General features: G+C 41.3%; 1 protein-coding gene across 5 annotated transcripts in view; it reads left to right on the top strand.

The window, feature by feature from the left end:
- The window catches only part of LOC121522583 (tetraspanin-18-like), a 47,518-nt gene extending 33,425 nt beyond the window's left edge, over positions 1 to 14,093 (top strand). For 4 of the 5 annotated variants that reach the window (XM_041807151.1, XM_041807234.1, XM_041807404.1 and 1 more), the window contains 6 exons: positions 2,087 to 2,281; positions 5,439 to 5,513; positions 6,219 to 6,317; positions 6,479 to 6,637; positions 10,765 to 10,848; positions 12,568 to 14,093. In XM_041807151.1, coding sequence (XP_041663085.1) covers positions 2,087 to 2,281; positions 5,439 to 5,513; positions 6,219 to 6,317; positions 6,479 to 6,637; positions 10,765 to 10,848; positions 12,568 to 12,615 — 660 coding nt within the window. In that variant the 3' untranslated portion in view covers positions 12,616 to 14,093. The remainder of the gene's footprint in view (positions 1 to 2,086; positions 2,282 to 5,438; positions 5,514 to 6,218; positions 6,318 to 6,478; positions 6,638 to 10,764; positions 10,849 to 12,567) is intronic. The other variant, XM_041807479.1, reaches the window with a different exon arrangement.
- The last annotated feature ends 8,852 nt before the right edge of the window (positions 14,094 to 22,945 follow it).

Raw genomic sequence — 22,945 nt, forward strand, 5'->3', positions numbered from 1 at the left:
TACTTTACGTACTCAACATTAAAACATCCAACCACTGAACATTTTGTCAGTAGGAGGCTCAAATCTGCATCTTTAGGATGCCTGGTTTTTAAACTCAGAGAAATTCCCTTTAAAAATAAAATGATAGTGTTTCCTGTTTGATTTCATGGAAACAATTATAGAAATCCTTGACACTAATATTGGGAATTTTGTTTTTTATTATCAGAAGTTTAAGACAAACTCCTGCAATCCGTCTAAATTCCTCAAATACATGAGTATGTTTGGTACTAAAATGTTTTTGACAGAGCTCGCTCTTCTCAAAGAAGACTGAAGACCTGAAGTTTTTGTTAAACCTCACTTTTTTCCAATGCTTTCAATCCTGGAAATGAGACTGTATTTTATAAAATTCCTGTTAAAAAATGTTGAAGTCGATCTTTTCATAGCCTCATCAAACACTCATGGATTCATCCGCCATGAGGAAGAAAGGCCAGCCACTGCTGCACACTACAGAGAAGTTAACCGTCTCAGCGGTCACCTGCATGTATGAGACGGCTTTAATTAACCGGATGTTTGACTGGATCCACAGACGGATGAGAAGACGGGCCCAGGCTCTACTCCTGCAAAACGCCATCAGAGAAAGAAAACCCAGAGAGGAGTGGATAGAGGATGAATGCTGGAGGACGTGCCACTTTCTCTGTAGGTTAAAAAAAAAAAATGGCTTCAGTCTTCAATGCTGACAACAGCTGAGTGGAGTGCAGCACATTCATACATGTGACTGGGTTTTCTTTCATGATTCCTGACGTGTAACCCACAAATACAGATGGCCGAGCAGTGAGGTCACGCCCCACGCACAAGTCCAGCCTGGGTTCAAGTCTGGCCCGGGTTCAAGTCCGACCTGGGTTAAAGTCCAGCCTGTTGTTCCTTTCCCGTGTGGCTCACCCCCACTCTGTCATCCCTGTTTCAGTCCATTCTCTAAATTAAAGCATAAAAGGCCCAAAAATATATTAGGGAAAAAAGTTGTCCACATATCCAGATTGGGTCCTCTCATTTAAAGTTGACTCAGGCTAAATGGAAAACTGTTCTGTGGTCAGAGGAATCACATTTGAAGTTCTTCTTGGGAACCATGGACCGTCCTGTGGACTAAAGAGGAGAGGGACCGTTCAAGTTTGTTCTTGTCTTTTTCTCAAAGTATGAACTTATTCACATCTTTCTGTCCCTATAAAGCTGGTTTTCTCCAGATGATGATGAAACAAAAACGAGCACATGTCCACGCTGTCTCAGAAAACACAGTCATGTAAAATGTATGCATGTCCTTCTGTATGATGTGCTTTTTATCCTTTCTGGGTTATTTCATCCACGTTTTTTATGTAGGGTCCAAACCAAAGCGTTTTCAGTTTCAGTGGTTAAACTTTTTTAAATTTAGGTCCTCATTTCTCAAACGGAGGTGGCGGTGGATCCTGATGCCTGACCTGATGCAGTGAGCAGACTTCCCCTCATCCTGATATCGAATATATAATATCATATCAAATATGACTCTAGCATTACAGCACCAGAACACTGACTGGCAGCTGACAGTGATCCTCAGAGTACTGTTAGCTAAGGTGAACCAGATAATTTAAGCTAATTAGCACTCACCTGTGATTAAATGGTGAAGAACTTCTTCCCAAACAGCAGGACTATTGACCCAAATACACGGTTGATACATCAAACTGTCCGTACTTTTATGGACTTTCCTGTTGGAGGTGTTGGAAGGATTCTCCTCGACTGTAGACAAACCTGACTGAAGCTCAGTCCTGACTGCGACGGCTCTGATTCAAACAGCGTCTCTGTGCTGTGGAGGGGTTAAAGTTTAACGCCTGCTGCTGTAGCTCCACCTAGTGGTCGATGGTAGACGCCACTGCTCTAAGCTCTTTTGCCCTCCGGGCCTCCAGGACAGTCACATGACTGATAACCATCACTGATACCCAGTGATTCTGGTGTTTTATTGAACCTCTGTCAGTGCAGATTTACAGCTCTTTGATTCACCGTGATGATGTTTGATATGAAGCTTCACTTTCACCATTAGTGCATGAACTCTTGTCTGAATAATTAACCCTTGTTGTTCCAGCTCGGGGGCTCCTTCCTGCTCGGGGTGGGGGTCTGGGTCCTGGTGGACCCGATGGGCTTCAGGGAGATCGTGGCGGCGAACCCGCTGCTGTTTACGGGCGTCTACGTCATCCTGGCGATGGGCGGCATGCTGTTCCTGCTGGGCTTCCTGGGCTGCTGCGGAGCCATCCGGGAGAACAAATGTCTGCTGCTCTTTGTGAGTCACCGCCATGTTCGATCTGGCGGTTTTATAGTGAGACGGACAGATTTATTCTGCTGTCAGTAAACAGAAGCTGCTCTGTTTACCGACCAGGACTGAACGATTTGGGAAAATAATCTAATTATGATTTTTTCCCCCCCAATATTGCAACTGTGATTTGATGTGCAATTATTCCGTAAATTCCTTATGTTATGTATTTTACAACAAACACAAGCAATGACTTATTCATTTTTATAGCCAACACCATGTTAGATTAAGCAAGGGCAGAACAATTTTTAAAATATATATCTAATTCTGATGATTTCGAATCATATTGCAAATTGGATATGAGTTGTTGTCTTGAAAGGATTGATCATTTTTTGTCATTTTCATATTTAATAAGAAAGCTCAAAAATGAAGAGGGGGAGATTTTTGATACAAATTCGAGGTTCAGAAATATTGCACCTTACGGATCTGAAAATTGCAGTAAGCCATATTGCGATTTAATCTAATTTTTGAATAATTGCCCAGCCCTATTACTAGGGCTGAACAATTTGGGAAAATAATCTAATTGCGATTGCGATTTGTTATGAGATTATTTCTTACATTCCTCATCTCATGCATTTTTCTTATGAGAACAAGCAATAATTCATTCTATACTATAACCAGCACAATATTAGATTAAACTAGAGCTGAACAGTTTTTAAAAAAATATCTAATTGTGATGATTTTGACTCATTTTTTAAATCAGATATGAGCGGTTGTATTAAAGGGAATGAGCTTTTTTAATGTTTTTTTTTTTATCTAACAGGAAAGAAAAAATAAAAAATGAAGAAAATACAATTTTTTTGGTACACTATTCTAAAAATATGCCACTTGAATATTTGCATTTGTATTGCATAACATCTCTGCTGCAAAAAAAGTCTTAAAGGGATACTTCAACATTTTGGCAAATTCTCCCATTGCCATAATCCCTATAGTCTCAGTAATAGGTTTGTTACCTTTAGTTGTCGGTGCAAGCTATTTTTAGATCGGCACTGCCGAGTTCAGAGCTGCTGTGCCAACTCAATGTAAGCAGACGGTATTCCAGCTTTCCCTCATCAAACTCATCAAATACACAATCCAACAACTCCAAAACGCTCTCGTGGACAAGTTGTGACCTGCACATTCACCATGCTATGAAATAATAACATATAACTATGTAACATTACAACACATGAAGCAAATACTGGGAACTATTCCTTGAGTAAAACACTGGGCGGAGTGACACAGCGCAGCAGCCATGTCTGGAGTGTAGTTCCGGCTTTGCATTTAGCTTTGAAACATCTCCGTCTCGTAATGTTCCAGGATTATTTCATAGCGTGGTGAATGTGCAGGTCACAACTTGTCCACGAGAGCGTTTTGGAGTTGTTGGATTGTGTATTTGATGAGTTTGATGAGGGAAAGCTGGAATACCGTCTGCTTACATTGAGTTGGCACAGCAGGTCCGAACTCGGCAGCGCCGATCTAAAAATAGCTTGCACCAACAACTAAAGGTAACGAACCTATTACTAAGACTATAGGGATTATGGCAATGGGCGAATTTGCCAAAATGTTTAAGTATCCCTTTAAACTGGTAGTTTGACACAAATTTCAGGTTAAAGAAAAATTGCCACTTATGGATTTGAAAATTGCAGTAAGCCAAATTGCGATTTGATCTAATTTACAATTAATTGCCCAGTCCTATTACTGACATCTCTTAGAAAGGAAATATGAAAATCAGTCACAAAAACAGTCAGAATAGTCAGTTTTCTTCCAAAATGAAGACTTTGGTGATTTAGTTTTAAAACTTTCCTTCTTATATTCACTTCACACTCGAGCAGTAAAATAATGTGCTGCATGTGGTGGTCTCAGGCCTGGTATTATCCATCCAATCATTAGATACAGACTGAAAGACCGTTTCCTGATGGTCTAACAGGTTTTAGTCTTTGTGCATTGATTTCACATGTGCAGTTTTCTATGAGATGAAGGCAGCAGGAAGTTACATGTGAATATTAGGAGTAGACATACAGCTCATGATAAACTCTTAGGTTTTAAAATGTGTTTGAAAGGCTTTAAGAGCGTCTGCACACTGGACAGCTTCAGGCCTAATAAAGCGTTGGTATTCCCCTTTAAGATGGGGGGCTGAGTGGAGGGTTATGTTTTCAATTTATATGTAATGTTGCATACTTTTATAGCTCATGTGATTGGTTTGTGAAAAAGTTTAGTTTCTGTTATTTTGAATAAACTATTTATGATTAATTTGATCTGATAAAGCTGGAGGCTGATGTCCTTTGTGGTGAAATCAGGTGGAAAAAAATCAGAAATGCAGACAAACTTCATATTTTTTATCATTTAGAAAACGGTATGTTTGTTTTAACACTGCTTTAATTTTTCTAGTTCATGTCTGACATAGTTACATTTATTATTTTCTTTAGGATTTTTTATATCATTGTGTACCAGCCTTGAGAAATGAGGAACAGTATCCTCTGTCACATTGGTCCTAAACCTGGGGTCCTGGACCCCCCAGGGGGGCACCAAAAATCTTAGGGGGGCGTGAGGCTTTGTCTGTTCTGCCAACAGAGGCTGCCAAAATTATATTTGCAAACACTGACTACAACCAAAATAAAGCAGTTATTTTGATAAGAAAAGCATGCATCGGCCATTTTAGGGTTTAATTAGTGAAATAATTAAAATATGCTGATGATCTATGCATGTGTCACTTTTTCTTCTGTCTTGGGTCCTGGGAATTCCACTTTTCAGGTGCATGTAGGGGAGGGGCACTAGTCTATCACAGCCTTTCTTAACCTGGGTGCCACAACACCCTGGGGGGCCTTCAAAAAGGCTTCAAATTCACAGAATGAGCTGAAATGCTTTAATTCTCAGAGTCAGAGAATGAACAGGGCAGTTTACCCATTAATCAGGCTGATTGTTTTATTTCTTAGTGAGAAACCAGCTTTTTCCCCTGACATAAACAAGGTGACAGCTGCTTTATTTCATCCACACGGAGGGTAAGAGCAGGAAGATTGTCAGTGTGCCATCTAGAGGAGGGGGGAGGTAGTGGTCCTCATTTACAGGATTGCCTATTATGTATCATCATAGCCTCTGCGGTGTTGTCCAGTGATCACTGTCTCTGTTTTGTTTCGTCTCCTCTCAGTTCTTCATGCTGATCCTCTTCATCTTCCTGGCTGAGCTGGCGGCCGCCATCCTCGCCTTCCTCTTCAGGGAACACGTGAGTCAAACCCGTGCACCGGGTCACGATGGAGGTAAAGGTTACACCTGAATCATCCAAAGAAGCTGAGCCTCATCGTGGAAATATTGATTTATCAGATGAAATGTGAAAATGTTAAAACCACAGTCCTCTGTATTTGATCGAAGAAGGAATCTTTCATAAACAAATCTGATAAACTCATATTTTCCTCACAATTAAACAAACAACATATCAACAATATGGCAGTAACACATCTCAAAAAAGTAGGGACAGGGCAACAGAACCCTGAAAATTTAAGTGATATTAATGGAAAAACAGCTGGAGGAGCATTTTACCACTAGGTTAACTGTCAACAGGTCAGGAACATGACTTGGTATAAAAAGAGCATTTTGGAGCGAGTCGATGCCCGTCTGTGTAATGTCTGTCTGTTCTCTGCTGCTGTCCCAGATTATAACACCATTAAGGACTTCTGGTCTTTTTCCTGTAGTTTCGGCCCTCACTGCTGTTAAAGAGTTCATACAGGTCCTTTAACAGGCCGAGGTTGTCCAGTTCAGCAGCGTATGATTCCTTCCAAGAAGCTTTATATTTTTACCTCATACATTTATAATGAATGACATCATGTTTTTACCACTGGGTCTGAGTCAGAGTGTGAAGAAGTGAGGGAAACATTAATATTTGATCCTTTATTCAGAGTGGTGAGTGTTAACCATGATTGTGTGTCTGCAGTTAACCAGGGAGTACTTCAGTCGCGAGCTCAAACGCCACTATCGGGGTCACAACAACACTGACGTCTTCTCCACCACCTGGAACGCCATCATGACCACGGTAAGAAACCCCTCCTCTTTCATTATCTCTGTGTGCTCTTAATAAATCAGACATGAACCTTTTAGCTGCTTTCCATAGAGGAGAAATGATAGAACTTTCTAGTAAATGCTCAAAGTGAAATATACATGTAAACTCCTGTTTTCACTTCTCTCTGGTTTCAGTTCGACTGTTGTGGCGTCCGCGGCCCCGAGGACTTTGAAGAGAGTCTTTTTCATCATCTGAACCCGTCCCAGCTCGTCCCTGAGGCGTGCTGTCAGAGGAGCAGCTACATCAGCGTGGAGCAGTGTGTGAGCGGAGGAATAAGCTTCAGACACAACAAGGTCACCACACTAACACACAATAACACACTTTAACACACATGACCACACGACAACACGCTAACATGAGTCAGAGAAGGGAGCTGGACTCTACCGACCAGACCTTAAACCAATCCTGGCCAGCCCGAAAGTCTGAATTTAAACCCACAGACACTGTGAAAATGAACATTCATGTTGGTTTATTGGAGTTTAAAGTGAATTTATTGGTTCCTCAGAAAGTTGCTGTCTTGACAACTTTATTTAAGAAAGCTTTATTTAAGCGTTTGTCCTAGTCATTGACGGTGAATATTTAGAACCAGTCTTTAAGGTCATAGGCATGGGATCTGCACAGGTACTTGCATGGCACTGCTGCAGAAAGCCTCCTGGCTGGCTCGCCAAAAGGTAGGCCTCATTTCATTATCAGACTTTCATTTCAGAAACAACTTTGGATTTAAAAAAAGAAGACACAGGAGGAAATCTGTTCAGAGGAAAAAAAGTCCAGCAATCCCAAGTCTCTACCTCCTCTTTTATCTACAACAGCTCTCTTCACAACTGGAGAGATGGCTCTTTACTGAGCCCTGTCCCCTAATCATTCACAGTGGATATTCTTCACCCCTTTTTGAGGTCACAAGCTGAACCTGTCTCTTTATGCTCTCTAGGTTAAAACTCAAATTGTAGAGCAGAAGAGTGCAGTAATAGAAAAATGAAGCTTTCAGCAAAGATGAAGAAATTAAACCAGCATGTAAAAATAACACTGAGAATGATATTACCCATTCATGCATTCACGTCATGACCAAAGCAAAGACAGTGAAATGTCATCTGACCCAATAATCCACTGATATGCACGTAACTTTTAAAGGTTAGTACTGTTAGTGTCCAATTTTCCAATAATTGTTTAAAAAAAAAAACAGTATGTTTTTTTTCTGTATTCGCTATACTTTTATCTGCCTCATCCCAAATTTTGGTTCTTTATTAAATCAAGACTGTGGATATACAATATACTTACCTCCCTTGTTCAATTCCTGCCCTCACAGCCCTCCAGACCACAGATAAACATGATTACTGAGTCCCACAGTGGCTAGCTGTGGGCTAGGAGTACTGGGATCTTCCCACTAGCTTCTGGGGCACAGAGAGCCTCCTGGCTGGCTCGCCAAAAATGACATGTGATGTTGAACAGTGTCTGACTGCTGGTTAGCTGTCATAATGGTTTGTTAGTGTTCCCTGTGGAAGATGTTATTTAGCTGTCTTATGGTAGGAGATAATATGCTAACAGGCTAAATGAGAGCTAACCTGAAGCTAAGTGATGTTTATGTGTTAAACGCTGGTGTGATGGTGAAATTGACGTAATGAATATCTCCTTTATCTGTCTGTTTTATACTATGATGGTTCTAAATGCTGTAATGGTTGTAATACTCCACATAAAGCTGCTGCAGAAGTAGAATTTCAGAATGCATCAGTGACAGAAAACTCAGTGAAATCCTGGAAGGATGCAAAACACCTGAAAGGCTCCCAGAGGAGAAACCTCCAACAGTTCTTCTTCTTGTTTAAAAACTTATGGAGACGAATTCAGGTGTATACACAAACGTTTTTTTGAGAGCCGTAAACGCTACTTTTTGAAACCGCGTCCTAGAGTGAATAAATCTGTAAACACTTACTGTTTCGTATCTGTGTGGAAAGCCTGCAGCATCTTTCTCGAAACGATTGAGTCACAAGTAGCGTAGCCCACTTACCCCCGGATGCGCATATCGACCAAAACAACAATGGCAGATTAAGGATTGTGTTTGTGCTGCAGAAGCTACCAAGAGGGTCTGGCTGCAGCCCTTGAGCAAACCTCTACACTGGGGCGTTCGGCTGGAGACCTCTACGGTGGGGTGAAACCTCTTTGCTGGGGTGTGACGTCATTACCCAAGCCTACGCTTGGGCGTGCAGCGTGTTAGCTGTTGTTAGCATTACCTAGCTGTTGTTAGCATGACTACACCGCTGTGCTTATGACACATTAGCATAGCCCCGTACGGCGCTATATTTGGGCGTGCAGCAACATACCCCGACCCCTTCGCCCCGGCTGGTTCAGTTTAGGCATTTAAATCCGACTGGTTGGATTTAGGCATTAAAACCAGACTGGTTAGAGTTAGGGTCAGCCTGTCGCCAAGCGGATAGAGCTGAAATTTTGTCGCGGGTAATATACGTCACGCCCCAGCGTAGAGGTCCACTGGCTCGGGCTATATATGTCACGCCCCAGCGTAGAGGTTTGCCCGAGGGCTGCAGCCAGATGCCTCTCGAAGCTACTGAGCTTGTTATGGCTTTTACAGTGAAATCTGATGCTCCCTTACCACCACCACTGCGAAACGCACACGCCATATGTTCTTAAAGGGATACTTCAACAATTTGGCAAATTTGCCCATTGCCATAATTCCTATAGTCTTAGTAATAGGTTTGTTTCCTTTAGTTGTCGGTGCAAGCTGTTTCTAGATCTGGGGGGGGGCCGATATACCAGCTGCACAGCGAACGCTATGTTAGCAGACGGAATTTTTGCTTTCCCTCATCAAACTCATCAAATACACAATCCAACAACTCCAAAATGCTCTCATGGACAAGTTGTGACCTGTACATTCACCACGCTATGAAATAATAATAATAATAAAAGTATAATTATGTAACATTACAACACATGAAGCAAATACTGGGAACTGTTTCTTGAGTAAACCACTGGGCGGAGTGACACAGTGCAGCAGCCATGTCTGGAGTGTAGTTTCGGCTTTGCATTTAACTTTAAAACATTTCCGTCTCGTAATGTTCCATGATTATTTCATAGCGTGGTGAATGTACAGGTCACAACTTGTCCACGAGAGCGTTTTGGAGTTGTTGGATTGTGTATTTGATGAGTTTGATGAGGGAAAGCAAAAATACCGTCTGCTAACATAGCGTTAGCGGTGCAGCTGGTATATCGGTCCCCCCAGATCTAGAAACAGCTTGCACTGACAACTGAAGGAAACGAACCTATTACTAAGACTTCTTCTTCTCTTTTGCTGCATTTTCGTGTAGCGTTACAGCGCCACATATAGGCTTGGCATATATAGTACAGCGTTTCCAGACGTTTTCAGTGGTTTCGTGCTTACTCATACATTCCCTGAGATGATCCCGTGTTTACGGAAAAACTTTTTTATAACAAAACAGCAATATATTGTTTTCGTCTCTGTGTGGACAAGGCCTTAATCATGTAAAGATTCTTAATCCAACCACACACAGTCCATTTTTATTTATCTATTTTTATCACTGATGCATTTATGTGGGTGAATAGATTCAAAGACATATTTAGTAGATTTATTGTGTTTTTTGCTGCAGAAGCTCAACAGGATCATAATTATTAGCTGTTATCCACCTTATTCCTAGCTCCCATGATACTTTGCATGAAATGTGGGTGCGACTTCCTGTCCTTTCTGTCTAAACGGGACGTCGCATAGAAACATGATGCTAAACGTGATTTTAGAGCAATTACAAGATTAAAACATGTAAACTTCGTCTGTTACACCTCAAACATTGTAAGATTATTTTCTCTGCCCTCTACTAAAGAGGACAAAGTGAAGAAATGACCTTCTGGTTGGTTTGTGGGGTTGCTAAAATTCTTTTCTTACCAACTCATTATTCTTAAAATGTGGGAATTATGTTGATATTACTATCCATGAATCAAGTTGTCAACTCTTCAGTTTGGTTAATCTCAAATTCTGTCTTTAGGATTTATAATAAATTAATATTGTAGTAATCACATCCTTGAGGCATTCAAATACTTGTCTTTGTCATGTTATTAGAGCCACGACTGGAGAACAGGTACTGAGTGTTACAGAAAATATCATTTATAATTTTCAGCCTGTAATAACTTTAGCTAGATGTTTGATTTAACAAAAATAATGGATGGTGGATTTATTACAGTGAAGATTTATTCCTGTCAAAACAACCTCTGTCGATGCTAAACCCCTTGGAAGAGTGGCGTTTTTGCTATTATTGTTAGTGTAGCAGAAGCTCCACCCACAGTCGTAGCTACAGTGGACCCTCCGGGACTGAGGTGGACACGTTCCTTTAAATATGCTTTAATAATAATCACAGACGGAATAAGCAGTACTAATCTGATAAACGTGGTGTGTTTCTGTTTTCAGGGCTGTTACTCAGCCATGGTGGAATACTTTGAGTCGTACATTTACACGGCCGGAGCCCTCGCCATCGTGGTGCTGACAATTGAAGTAGGTCCCATGTCTCCTCTGCCTTTTATTTTAACTCACTAAATTATTCATCGATGCTCCCTCTTTTTGTTTTTTGGAGGGATTCAGTGAAGATGTGTGGAGGTCACAAAGGTCAGAAACAGAAAATGTTTTAGGCTGAAAGTTTAGAGCACCGAAATGGATTTAAACAAGAAAAAATCATAAATGAGAAGTATTACTCTGAATTTAATCTAGGTTTTTCTGTTAAAAATGCATTATTAATGGTATAGTTGGTAAATGGTGAACTTACTCTTCTTTTTGTTTTTCTCTGCATATCAAGGTTTGCAGATTAAATATTCTATAAACTCATTTTTTAAGTATTTTTTACTAAACATGTTTAGCATTCTTTTCCTGGTTTATCCGTAGTTTACTAGAGTTTCTTTTGAAAATCCTTTTACATAATTTTACATCTTTAAGTGTTCTTTTAAATGACTTTTTCCCTGAAACATAAGTATGTCTTAATTTTTGCCTTTGCAGATGATTTTGTGATGGTCCTCCCTTCTTTCTAATACGTCCACAGATTTTTTATTTGAGATCCAACTCTTTTTTTTTGTTTTTTACCTGCTCTAAGGTGCTTTCACACTAGGGGCCCGGTCCCGGATCTGAGTGCACTTGAGCCCAAAGTCCGGTTTGTTCTGGTAGTGTGAATGCAAACTAACCACACCTGGGCACCGGGCCCGGGCCCACTTGGGGAGGTGGTCTCGGATTGTGATTCAAGCGGACTCTGGCACGGTTTGGATGAGATGTGAATGCAACCGCGCTCGGATACGGGACGAAGCGTCGTATGAGTTTGATGACGTCGTGGCGCGGTTCAAAACAACTGGGCCTAATGTGAAGCACTCTAAATCTAAAACACTCTAAGTCCTAAGTCCTCACTGTCCATCTGTTATCTGTTAAATATGCAAATGTAAATTTACATGTAAAAATATGACATCTCATGCTGTTACTTAGAAAATCGGAGGAATGGTGCCACTAACAACTGTGAGCCACATAGTTTTGTCTCTATCTTAGCACAAGCCAGACCATAAAAATTCATAAATGGGTATGGAGAATATCCATGCAACACACTCCTCTTTGTAAAACAAGCTACCAAGTTTTGGGAGTGAGAAAAGTGGAAGAAAATTAAGAATATCCTCTGGTGGGACACTCCTGGTGTCTTGTCATCCTTTGTGCAACCTCTTCCCTTGTTTCTTGTCCATCGTAACAGGAGCAACAGAGAGAAAATAGGAACCGGATGACTGGGGATAAACCTGGGGGACTGCAGAGCATCACTTGCAGGGTGTCAGGATGCTACAAAAGGAAACTCTGTAATCAAACTGATGTAGCTGGTGCTCGCTCACATTGCATGCAGTTGGGACTGGAACATGTTGCTACTTGCTACACATGCTAAAGAGGCTATTTTGCAAGGACATTAATATGGTGTGCCTTGAGACGTCAGCTTGCTTTTTGGTGTGCCTTGGGCAAAAAAGGTTGAAAACCATTGATAAAAGGCTTAGAGGTGGTCAAAAAGACCACCTTTAAGGAGCCAGTGGGTGGAAGCTGAGGTCACAGACAGGAAGTGAGACGAGGATTAAAAACGTGTTTTTGATTTTCTATCTGAAGTAGATGAGCAGACGGAGTACTCCCTGGTCCTCCGCCATCATTCGACATTAGAATAGTGACTCATCAAAGGTCTGATCTCTGCTGTCCTTCTCTCTGCAGCTCTTCGCCATGGTGTTCGCCATGTGTCTGTTCAGAGGAATCCAGTGACGCCGCGTCCTCCTGACTCACCCTGACTGGCCGTCTGCCGGCTGAAGAAGCTGTAAAATAGGAACGGTGTTTGTACAGTGGTCGTTCACGTGTCTCTTGTTGGTTTAGTGACATCGTTTTGTACCTCACAGCAGCAGAGGAGCCAACGCTCCGTCTGCTTCAGGCACGGCGTCACAAACAGCCACCTGGAGGGGTCTGTCCTGTACATAGGAGCTCCGATGGACAAGCTGAAGACTGGTAGTTGGTGTCTTAGATTGAAATAACTGCTGGATTTTTAGCCAGGTACACCCTGGATTTAGTGGTGATATTTGGTCTTCATGGTGGCGGCGTCTGCTCCAGAAAGTTCAGGTAGAATTAGCACGATATATCTCAGAGAGCCTCAGACTGTCACTGCCACATACAGTGTTTCTAACTGTGAACAAGTTTCATGTTTCTAGTTTTTTATCTGGGAATTTGGCCCCGCCCAGTTTCAGCTGCACATCGCTGTTCTTAAAGTTTCTAAATATGAAGGTAAATACTAAATCACTCATTACTGGCTCAATGAAAAAAACGCCATCTAGCACGCCAGACAGCCTTTGTCACGTTTATTTCACATCCATAGACAGGGTTTGGAAAGGACAGAACCTTTCAAAATAAAACTCAGAGTGTGATTGGATGATAATTCTCTCTGTTACATTAATTATGGACCAATCAGGCCAAAGTCCAAACATCTGGTCCACCAAGAATCCTCCAGTCTGGTCCTCTACTCCTCTTAAATCCAGAGATGTGGTCCAGCTCTGATCTAACTGCTGCTACAGCTGCGTCCATGCTCACCTCTTCACCCGCCGCCATCATTTACAGGACCGGAGCCGCCTCATCTAAACCACGCCCACAGCTACCACCTCTTTCTCCTTAAATGATGCTGATTGGTCCGGTCGTTCTCTGACCAGGAACAAGCCAATCAGCTTAAAGCTTTGCTAGATGACTGTAAATCAGGCATGTTCACTCTGATTATTCCACAAGTCTTGAATTGAACCATGTGAACCCCCAGTCCAGTCCAGAATCCTCCTAAGGAGAAAACTCTGGTCTTAAGCGGGGCCAGACGTCACTGATCATTCTTTTTAAGAAGCTCTTTGTCTAAAAACACCTCACAGTGATCAGAAGTTTGTGCTGGACCTAGTGTAGGTTCTCTTTAAGGTATTTATTTACTGTTGAGTGTTTAACTATGACCTGTTTATATGTAAATAATGGGTCTGTTAGAGTTCAGTGTCATAATTATAATGATTTATAATAAACCCTCTCAGTGGTTTATTTACTTCATGATCATGACCGTGTTTTTAAACCTTCATTTGTATTTACAGACTTTGTTGATATAAAATTAATTTTTGTGATTTCGGGGGTTTGTGTTCATGTTTTATAAACGTTTTTCATCACTTGTGATATTCTTACATGTATTTAAGTATGACCAGTATTCACCAGTTTGTTTTATATTAAACCGATTCTCCTCCTGAAATGTTTATTTTAATTTTCCTACATCATAACAGGACAAGACAGGCCAAAAACCACCGTCATACACTGCCTGGCCAAAAAAAAAGTCACCACCAAAAAAAGGTCTAATATTTTGTTGGACCGCCTTTAGCTTTGATTACAGCACGCATTCACTGTGGCGTTGTTTCGATAAGCTTCTGCAATGTCACAAGATTAATTTCCATCCAGTGTTGCATTGATTTTAATATTGATGATGGGAGAGTGACCACTGTGTAAAGCCTTCTCCAGCACATCCCAAAGATTCTCAATGGGGTTAAGGTCTGGACTCTGTGGCCAATCCATGTGTGAAAATGATGTCTCATGCTCCCTGAACCACTCTTTCACAGTCTGAGCCCGATGAATCCTGGCGTTGTCATCTTGGAATATGCCTGTGCCATTAGGGAAGAAAAAATCTGTTGTTTAAGAAATGAGAAGTTACCCATTGCATCAGCTGGGGTTAAATAACTTAACAAAAATAACATAAAATAATATAAATTATTAAAATAATAATAGAAATAGTAAAAAGAATAAAAAGGAGCAGTGGAGAAAATAATGATAATAAAAAATAGAAAATAATAATAATAACAACTTTAAGAATAAAAAAATAATATAAATTATTAAAATAATAGGAATAGTAAAAGATAATAAGGAGCAGTGGTGGACTTAATAATCATCTTCATCATCATAATGATTAAAAATGATAAGAAAATAAAGTAATAATAATAATAATGAGCAGTGTTAGACTCAATAATTAAAATTCAATAATAATAGTGGTGGACTTCATTATTAAAGTATAATAATATCAATGCTAAGATAGTAATAAAAAGATGAAGCAGTGACTGATTTTGCTGTGTCTGCAGGTAGATGCTGACGGTATTATTTTAAATGAAAAGCTGTTGATTCCTCTCTTTGAAAACAGCTGACTGTTCTTCATCATCAACATCATCATCATGGAGGACAGGTCATGGTCTGATGAAAAACCGCCTCTCTGTAGTCCAGTAGAGTTCATGTAAATACAGACTGTAGTGATGTCATAACCATGGTTAACCTTCCACGTCTTCATTTTAAAAAAGGAAAAAAGAAGCAGCTAATAAACAGATCTCTAAGTCTACAGATAATCCTTATTCCTGCTCTGCCTCTCAGATCTTCATCTAGTGATCCTCCACAGCTCCTCTGGTCCTCAGGGTTCAGGACTTCATTATTTACTCACTTCCTCTCCGTAATCATCGTCATGGTAACGTTTCCACAGCTACACTGGTGACATCCATCTCTACATCATTAACCACCGGCTCAGAAGCTCCGCTCTGACTGCAGACATGGATGAACACCTCTACCTCTAAAGAAGTAAATAATTATAATAATAATCATCGTCATGGCTCCTCCTGCGTGTTCACCTTAAAGGTCACATATTATGTAAACATTTCCTTTTTCAAGTTTTCCTGAAAAAAATTCATGCCCCTGGCCTGCCCACAATCCCTCCAAGAATCAGAATAATCCCCCCCCCCCCAGCTTTCAGAAAATGTGTGCTGAAACAAGCTGTTCTCAGATTTTCCCCTCATGATGTCATGTGGGGAGTTAGCCCCGCCCCAGATTCTTTTGGCCCACCCTGCTTGCAAGAAAGTCCCACCCCCTCTCCTTATCAGGATGTGGAGAGCCACATTTGTTAAGCCACATCCGTTTCCTGATAAGGGCGGAGTCAGCCTGCTCATCAAAATTTAAAGCTACAGACACAGAAACAGCTGGTTCTGAGCAGGGCTGAAACGGAGGAGGTTTTAGACATGTAAAAATCCAATACTGGAGTGTTTTTCCAGCAACAAACTTCACAGGCATGTTTTAGGGACCTCTGAGACCGATATGAACTTGTATTAATGGGGTTAAATATGTGACCTTTAAAGGGACATTACACATGAAACCTCTGGATGATCGTGCCACTACTACTGCCAACTATTTACTATAACCCAGCCTACTAAAATACCGAAATACCCCTTTAATCTTTTTAATATGTTGATATGTTGTAGTACATCTGACCTCTGATAACCTTTCTGGCTACTCTCCAGAGTCTTTGAGTGTCTGCAGAGAACTTTAGAAATCAAGTCTTTCATTAATAATCCTGTTGTCATCTCTGTGTCTGTCTGATGATCGACCACCTCTGCCTGTGTGAAATGTGCTGAAGCAGGAATGTTCCCACGGCCGCCGTTATCGTTGCTGAATTATTTCAAACATCTCAAACGAACGGGTCATGTGACTGCGTTGCCAGGTAACCACGGCTTGTAAACAGACATCAAAGTGAAATCAAAAGTGATGAGAGGAGACCAACGCTGCTGAACCTTTCACTCCTGACTAAAGTTTCTCTGAGGGTCGGAGTCTTCACCGGAACCTTCTCCAGATGTGGAGATCAGCCGTAGAAATCTCTGGAACAGCTGCTCTGTGCTTTGGCCTCGTTCTGTCTCACCTGGTAGGAGAAGGTACGTTTGGTTTGTTCCATTATCACATCCATTAACAAAAGAGGTCTTCAGACTGAGTGATGAATTCCTCCATGGGGCTGAAGTTTCTGCATTTTTCCTTTTATGGTCATACATTTAAAGAAGATTTCTAATGCTGTCCATGTGGTCTATGTGGTGATAGTTTACGTCGTCATGGTTACAGGCCGACTGTGGTTCAGTGGGTAGAGCCGGCCGTCCTTTCATTAGAACAGCGTTGTCAAACTCAGTCACAGCAGGGGCCGGATTCTGAGTTCAGGCCTTACCTGAGAGCCTAACGAGGTCAACATTAAACCGTAAACCTCATTTTCACCACAAATGAATTATGGGAAAAAAACACTGATACAGGGTGTTGTGATTAAAAACAGTCAAATGATCAGTTTAAAGGCTCAAAATCTGAGATTAAAAGTCAAAATTATGTTTTTAAAAGGCAAATATATATGAGACAGAAATTTTAAAAATATGTAAAAATATGAAAACTTACATTTTAAAGGTCAAAATATAAGATAAAATCTGAAATCATGAGTTAAAGCTATAAATAAGAGATAAAATGTTAAATTATGATTCTAAAAGTTCAAAATAAGGGATTTAAAGTCAAGGTTGGAGGTAAAAATGTCAAAATATAAATTAATATTTAAAATTTTGACTCTAAAAGGTCAAAACATAAAATCAAATCAAATCAAGAGTTTAAAAGGTTTAAATTTGTTATAAAAAGCAAAATTATGAATTTATAGGGCAAAATATGAGATACATTTTTTTTCAATTATGAGTAGAAAAAATAAGGATCTAAAAGTCAATGCTTGGAGTTCAACAGTCAAAATATCAATTAAAATTTAAAATTGATCATCTGAAAGGCCAAAATATGAAATAAAAAGTCAAAATCATAAAGTTGAAAAGTCAAATAATGAAATACTGAGTTTTGAAGGTCAAAATGTGTGAATCAAATTCATGAATTACAATGGTCGAAACATGTTGAAATGTTTAAATTATGAGTCTAAAAGGTCAAAATTGCTGATAAAAGTCAAAATCATGAGTTTAAAAGGTCCAAATATGCAATATTTAATTTTAAAGGTCAAAATATAGGATAAAATTCATGAGTTTAAAGGTAAGATTTGAAAACATGAGTTTTAGAGGTCAAATTATGAATTAATATTTAAAACTGAATCTTAAAGATCAAAATATGAAAAAAGTCAAAATTATGGGTTTAAGTTGTAATCATGAGATGCAAAATTGAATTTATGAAATAAAAACACAAATTAATTTCTTTCCCACATTGCCGACTAATATCTAAATATTTTTACCTTTTATGTTTTCAGATTTTTCTGACTTCAGAATATTTTCCGTTATCAAGGATAAATTTTTTAATTTTTATACTGGAGGAAATCTGCAGAGCTCATACTGTTGGGCCAGTTATGATAAAAATAGGACATGATCTTAAAGGGCCGGTTAAAACTGTACCATGGACCGGATTTGGCCCCTGGGCCTTGAGTTTGACACCCCTGCATTAGAAGGTCTGGGATTCAGGTCTGCAGCTTGATGAGTCCTTGGATGAGACTCCAGTTTCTCCCACTGCTGCGTCAGCAGAGAGTGAATGTGTTTGGATCAACGTGAACCGCAGCAGCCTCCAGCAGGGCTGTGTGAGCGGCTGACCTGCGGCGTTTCAGGAGTTAAAAGTCCATTAGCAGCGATGAACAAGCGTTTATTTCTGCTCATAGTTACAGCCAACATGTCAGCAGTGGAAGTCATGACTCAGAGCTCAGAAGAAAATATACGACTGTTCAGGAAAAGGTGGTCGTCTGGGGCCCCAAACACTCAAACATAAACCCCTACTAGACCGTCTACTTCCTCTCTCAGCTCTGACTGGCTCCGCCTCTTTGACAGGACGCACCTCTGTATGATAAAAGAGTGTGTGTGTATCAGTACGATGATTCCTCTGTAAAAGTCCACTGTTCAGTAACAAAACAGCTAATTAAGACTTGGGCGGTCCATAAGTGATGAACAACAATTACACTTTCAGTATTAAAATGTGTCAGAAAATTTCTCCTCATACTTCGACTCCAGCGTGTTTTCCTCTAAACCAGTGATCCTGGACATGTGGCTCTGTTATGTCTCCATTTGAAACATTATTCCCCTTTTTGACAATGATATCCTGCTTTTTGACATTTTTGCCCCTTTTTCTCCACATTTTTGCCACTTTTATCCTTCTTCTTGCATTGTTTTCCTCTTTTTTGCCTTTTTTTTTTGCTACTTTTTGCCCCTCTAAGCTGCCTTTTGCAATTAAATGCCGCCTGTTTCCCATTTTGCCAACTTTTTGGTGTTTTTTGTCCATTTTTCCACCTTTTTGCTAATTTTTGCCTGTTTTAGTGACTATTTACTCATTTTTTTGCCACTTTTGAACTGTTTTGGTCACCTGTTACTCACTTTTTTGCCACTTTTTCTCCCCATTTTTGCCATTTTTTCTTAGTGTTTACCTCTTTTGCCGATTTTTGCCACTTCTCTCCCATTAAAGCAGCCTTTTGCAGTTAAATGCCAACTTGTTGCCCATTTTCACTCCTTTTTTTCTGATTTGTACACATTTTCCCCACCTTTTTCAGATTTTTGCCACTTTTTAAAATTTTTTGCCACCTATAACCTATTTGTTGGTCACTTCCCACCCATTTCGCCATACTCTGCCCTTTTTCACCACTTTTCTCCCAGTGTTTGATGCTTTTTGACCACTTTTGCCACATTTAACTTATTTTATTCGCCACTTTTCACCTCTTAGATTGCGGCTCTTGCAAATGTATTTGACAACAGTTTGGCTCAGTGGTTGAGCAGGGTTGAGGAACACTGTTATAAACCTTTACTGTCCACCACTGGAAACAGCTGCAGGTCTTTGCTGAGGTATTCTCTGATCCACCTCGTGCTCTGCTGAACCCTCACCCTGTTGTGGTGAGGTGGGATTGTGAACGCTCCCTGCTGAGTGTCTGGCAGTGTCTGAGGATTGTTTTTGTTTGTCTGTCACCTTCTCTCTCGCCAATCATTGCATCAACCATTTTCTTGCTGTAGATCAAACCAGCAAGTGGAGCGCAAAGGATGATGGGTAGTCAAGGCCGATGTTAACTGCATCTCTAGTATCAGTATCGGCTTAAATCAGTCTGGAAACGCTGGCTCACCAGATATCAGTAAAAATCCAGTATCAATCATCTCTAGTAGAGTCCAGCTTCACACATCTGCAGGTTCTACTTCTGTCAGTTCTTTGTGTTCATCCAATCGTATTTCTGCACGTCTTTCAAAGCTCACAGATTCAGACGAGATGGTGCAATACCATCAGTAACCACAGGAGCAGTAGTGAGCAGGACCAGGAGCTTCCTGTCAGACAGTAACCTGACACACCAGATAGACTGTTCCCCATCTCGCCTGCATGGATACACTATATGGACAAAAGTATTTGGACACACCAGTTAATGATTGAATCCAGGTGTCTCAATCAGACCCATAGGTGTATAAAATCCTCACCTAGCCCTGCAGTCTCAAACATCTGTGATCCTAAACGGGTCGTTCTGAAGAGCTCAGAGACTTCCAGCATGGTTCTGTGATGATGACACCTTTGTAATAAGACAGTTGGTGAAATTCCACAGTCAGCTGTCAGTGATATTATTAGAAAGTGGAAGAGTTTAGGAGCAACAGCAGCTCAGCCACGAAGCAGAATCCACAGCTGAAGAGTCCTGAACTTCCACTGGCATTAATGTAACACTAAAACTGCAGCAGGAGCTTCATGATGGGTTTCCATGGCAACAACTGCATACAAGCCTCACATCACTAAGTCCAACACCATGGGTCAGATGGAGTAAAGCAGTGGAAACGTGTTCTGTGGAGGGACCAATCATACGTCTGGGTTTGGAGGATGCTGGGAGAACGTTACCTGTCTGACTGTGAATATTGGTGGAGGAGGGATAATGGTATGGGGCTGTTTTTCAGGGTCTGGGTTAGACCCCTTATCTCCAGAGAAGGCCAATATTAATGCTTCAGCAGACTAAGACATTCTGGACAATGCTATGCTTCCAACTGTGTGGCAACAGTTTGGGGAAGGTACTTTTCTACCCCAGCATGACTGTGGCCCAGAGACCAAAGGAAGACTAGAAAGGCCTGGTTTGAGGAGTTCAGTGTGATAGAACTGGACTGGTCTACACAGAGTCCTGACCTCAACCCCATCCAGCACCTTCAGGATGAACTGGAACAGAGATTGTGAGCCAGGCCTTCTGGTCCAACATCAGTGCCGGGGACAGGGGCAACTCCATATTAAAGTGGATTACACTGCAGTACAGTCCCTGTTGGTGGAATACTCATGAGGCCAAATACTTTTGTCCATAGTGTATTTCACATTCATCTGTGAAGCTTTTGAGAAGGGCGGGACTTTTCAACTAATTCTGGGAAGGTGACAGGTAAACAATCTGTCCAGAATAATGCAGCAGACATGCTCGGCTACAGTCCTCACCTGAGTGCTTCCAGCCAGCGCTGCAGACGTCTATGAGGTCTATGTTAAAGATGTGCAAGAACATCTCTGCTGAGAGAAGCTTTCAGTGTGGCTCTTTGCCTCTGTAACAATACAAAATCAAGTGGAGGTCTGATAAAACTAGGGCTGGGCAATTAATCGCAGATTAAATTAAACTGCAATGTGGCCTGCTGCAATTTTCAAATCGCAAAAGGTGCAACATATCTTTAACTCTAAATGTGTCAAAATACCACAGAGATTTTACGCACATTCAAGTGTCATTTTTTTATAGCTGTTTACAAAAATCCTCCTCTTTGTGTTTTATGTTTGTTTTCCTTAATCACAATGGGTGATAAAAATGATAATGCCCTTAAACAAAACAAATGACATTGCATTAGCAATACAAGCAAAAATAGTTCATTCTATCTAAAACTGATGAAGACTAGCGTTACTTCATGAAAGTCATACCTGAGCTGTGATCAGCTGGTAGCCTGCCTCACTGTCTCCACCCCAGCCTCCTCCTTTAGAGACTAAAGCTTCACCTCCTCCACCCCAGCCTCCTCCTTTATAGACTAAAGCTTCACCTCCTCCACCCCAGCCTCCTCCTTTATAGACTAAAGCTTCACCTCCTCCACCCCAGCCTCCTCCTTTATAGACCGAAGCTTCACCTCCTCCACCCCAGCCTCCTCCTTTAGAGACTAAAGCTTCACCTCCTCCACCCCAGCCTCCTCCTTTATAGACCGAAGCTTCACCTCCTCCACCCCAGCCTCCTCCTTTAGAGACTAAAGCTTCACCTCCTCCATCCCAGCCTCCTTCTTTATAGACCGAAGCTTCACCTCCTCCACCCCAGCCTCCTCCTTTAGAGACTAAAGCTTCACCTCCTCCACCCCAGCCTCCTCCTTTAGAGACTAAAGCTTCACCTCCTCCACCCCAGCCTCCTCCTTTAGAGACTAAAGCTTCACCTCCTCCACCCCAGCCTCCTCCTTTATAGACCAAAGCTTCACCTCCTCCACCCCAGCCTCCTCCTGCACCCACAAGATCAACCCCAGAATAGTTGCATATTAAATCGCAATATTTGGGGAAAAAAATTGCAATTAGAATATTTTTGCAAATTGTTTGACCCTAGATAAAACTGCAGTTTTTTTGCTGGTTTTTAACTAATTGCTGGAGTTTTAGCAGCCGTTGCACACACTGGCCTACAGTACAGCTAACCCCACCAGTAACTGTTGCAGAAGCTGCTTAAGAGAAGAGCAACATCTATTCTGCTAAAACTGTAGCTACATCTCAGCTAAACACTTTACTGGAGGCAGCCACCACTATCAGCCTCCAGGGCGACTCTACCTCACCTGTAGCGATCGCCTCATTCTCCTCTAATGATTCTCCAGCATCACTTTTGCAGACTGCACCTAGCCTCTGCTTTGTTAACATCGATGTAACAGACAGACATGTGTATGTGAGCAGGGATGGTGTTGTTTAAAACCTACAGATCTGTTTTCTTACCTGAATGGAGCATAAACTGGTCCATGATTAGCTTCATACTTCATCATTGTCTGCTGTGCCTTTAGGGGGCGCTGTGAGGGTGTTTGGTCAGCTGGGTCAGCCAGTCGCTCTTCCCTGTTCCTACCACTATGAGGACCAGGCTCAGCTGTCCCAGCTGTCGGTGCAGTGGAGGAGTCCCACCAACGCGCTGCTCTGTCACTTCATCAAACACAAGTCGTTCACCAACTGCAGCGCCGGATACTCCCTCAGCTACAGCCCCGCCTCCATCATGCTCAACATCCTGCACGCCAACATGGACGACTTTGGCACGCACGTCTGCTCCGTGAGCAAACGCCATGAGTTCTCTGACTGCAGGGTGGAGCTTAGCATG

Source organism: Cheilinus undulatus, linkage group 1 (genome assembly GCF_018320785.1).
Source record: "Cheilinus undulatus linkage group 1, ASM1832078v1, whole genome shotgun sequence".
NCBI lineage: Eukaryota > Metazoa > Chordata > Actinopteri > Labriformes > Labridae > Cheilinus > Cheilinus undulatus.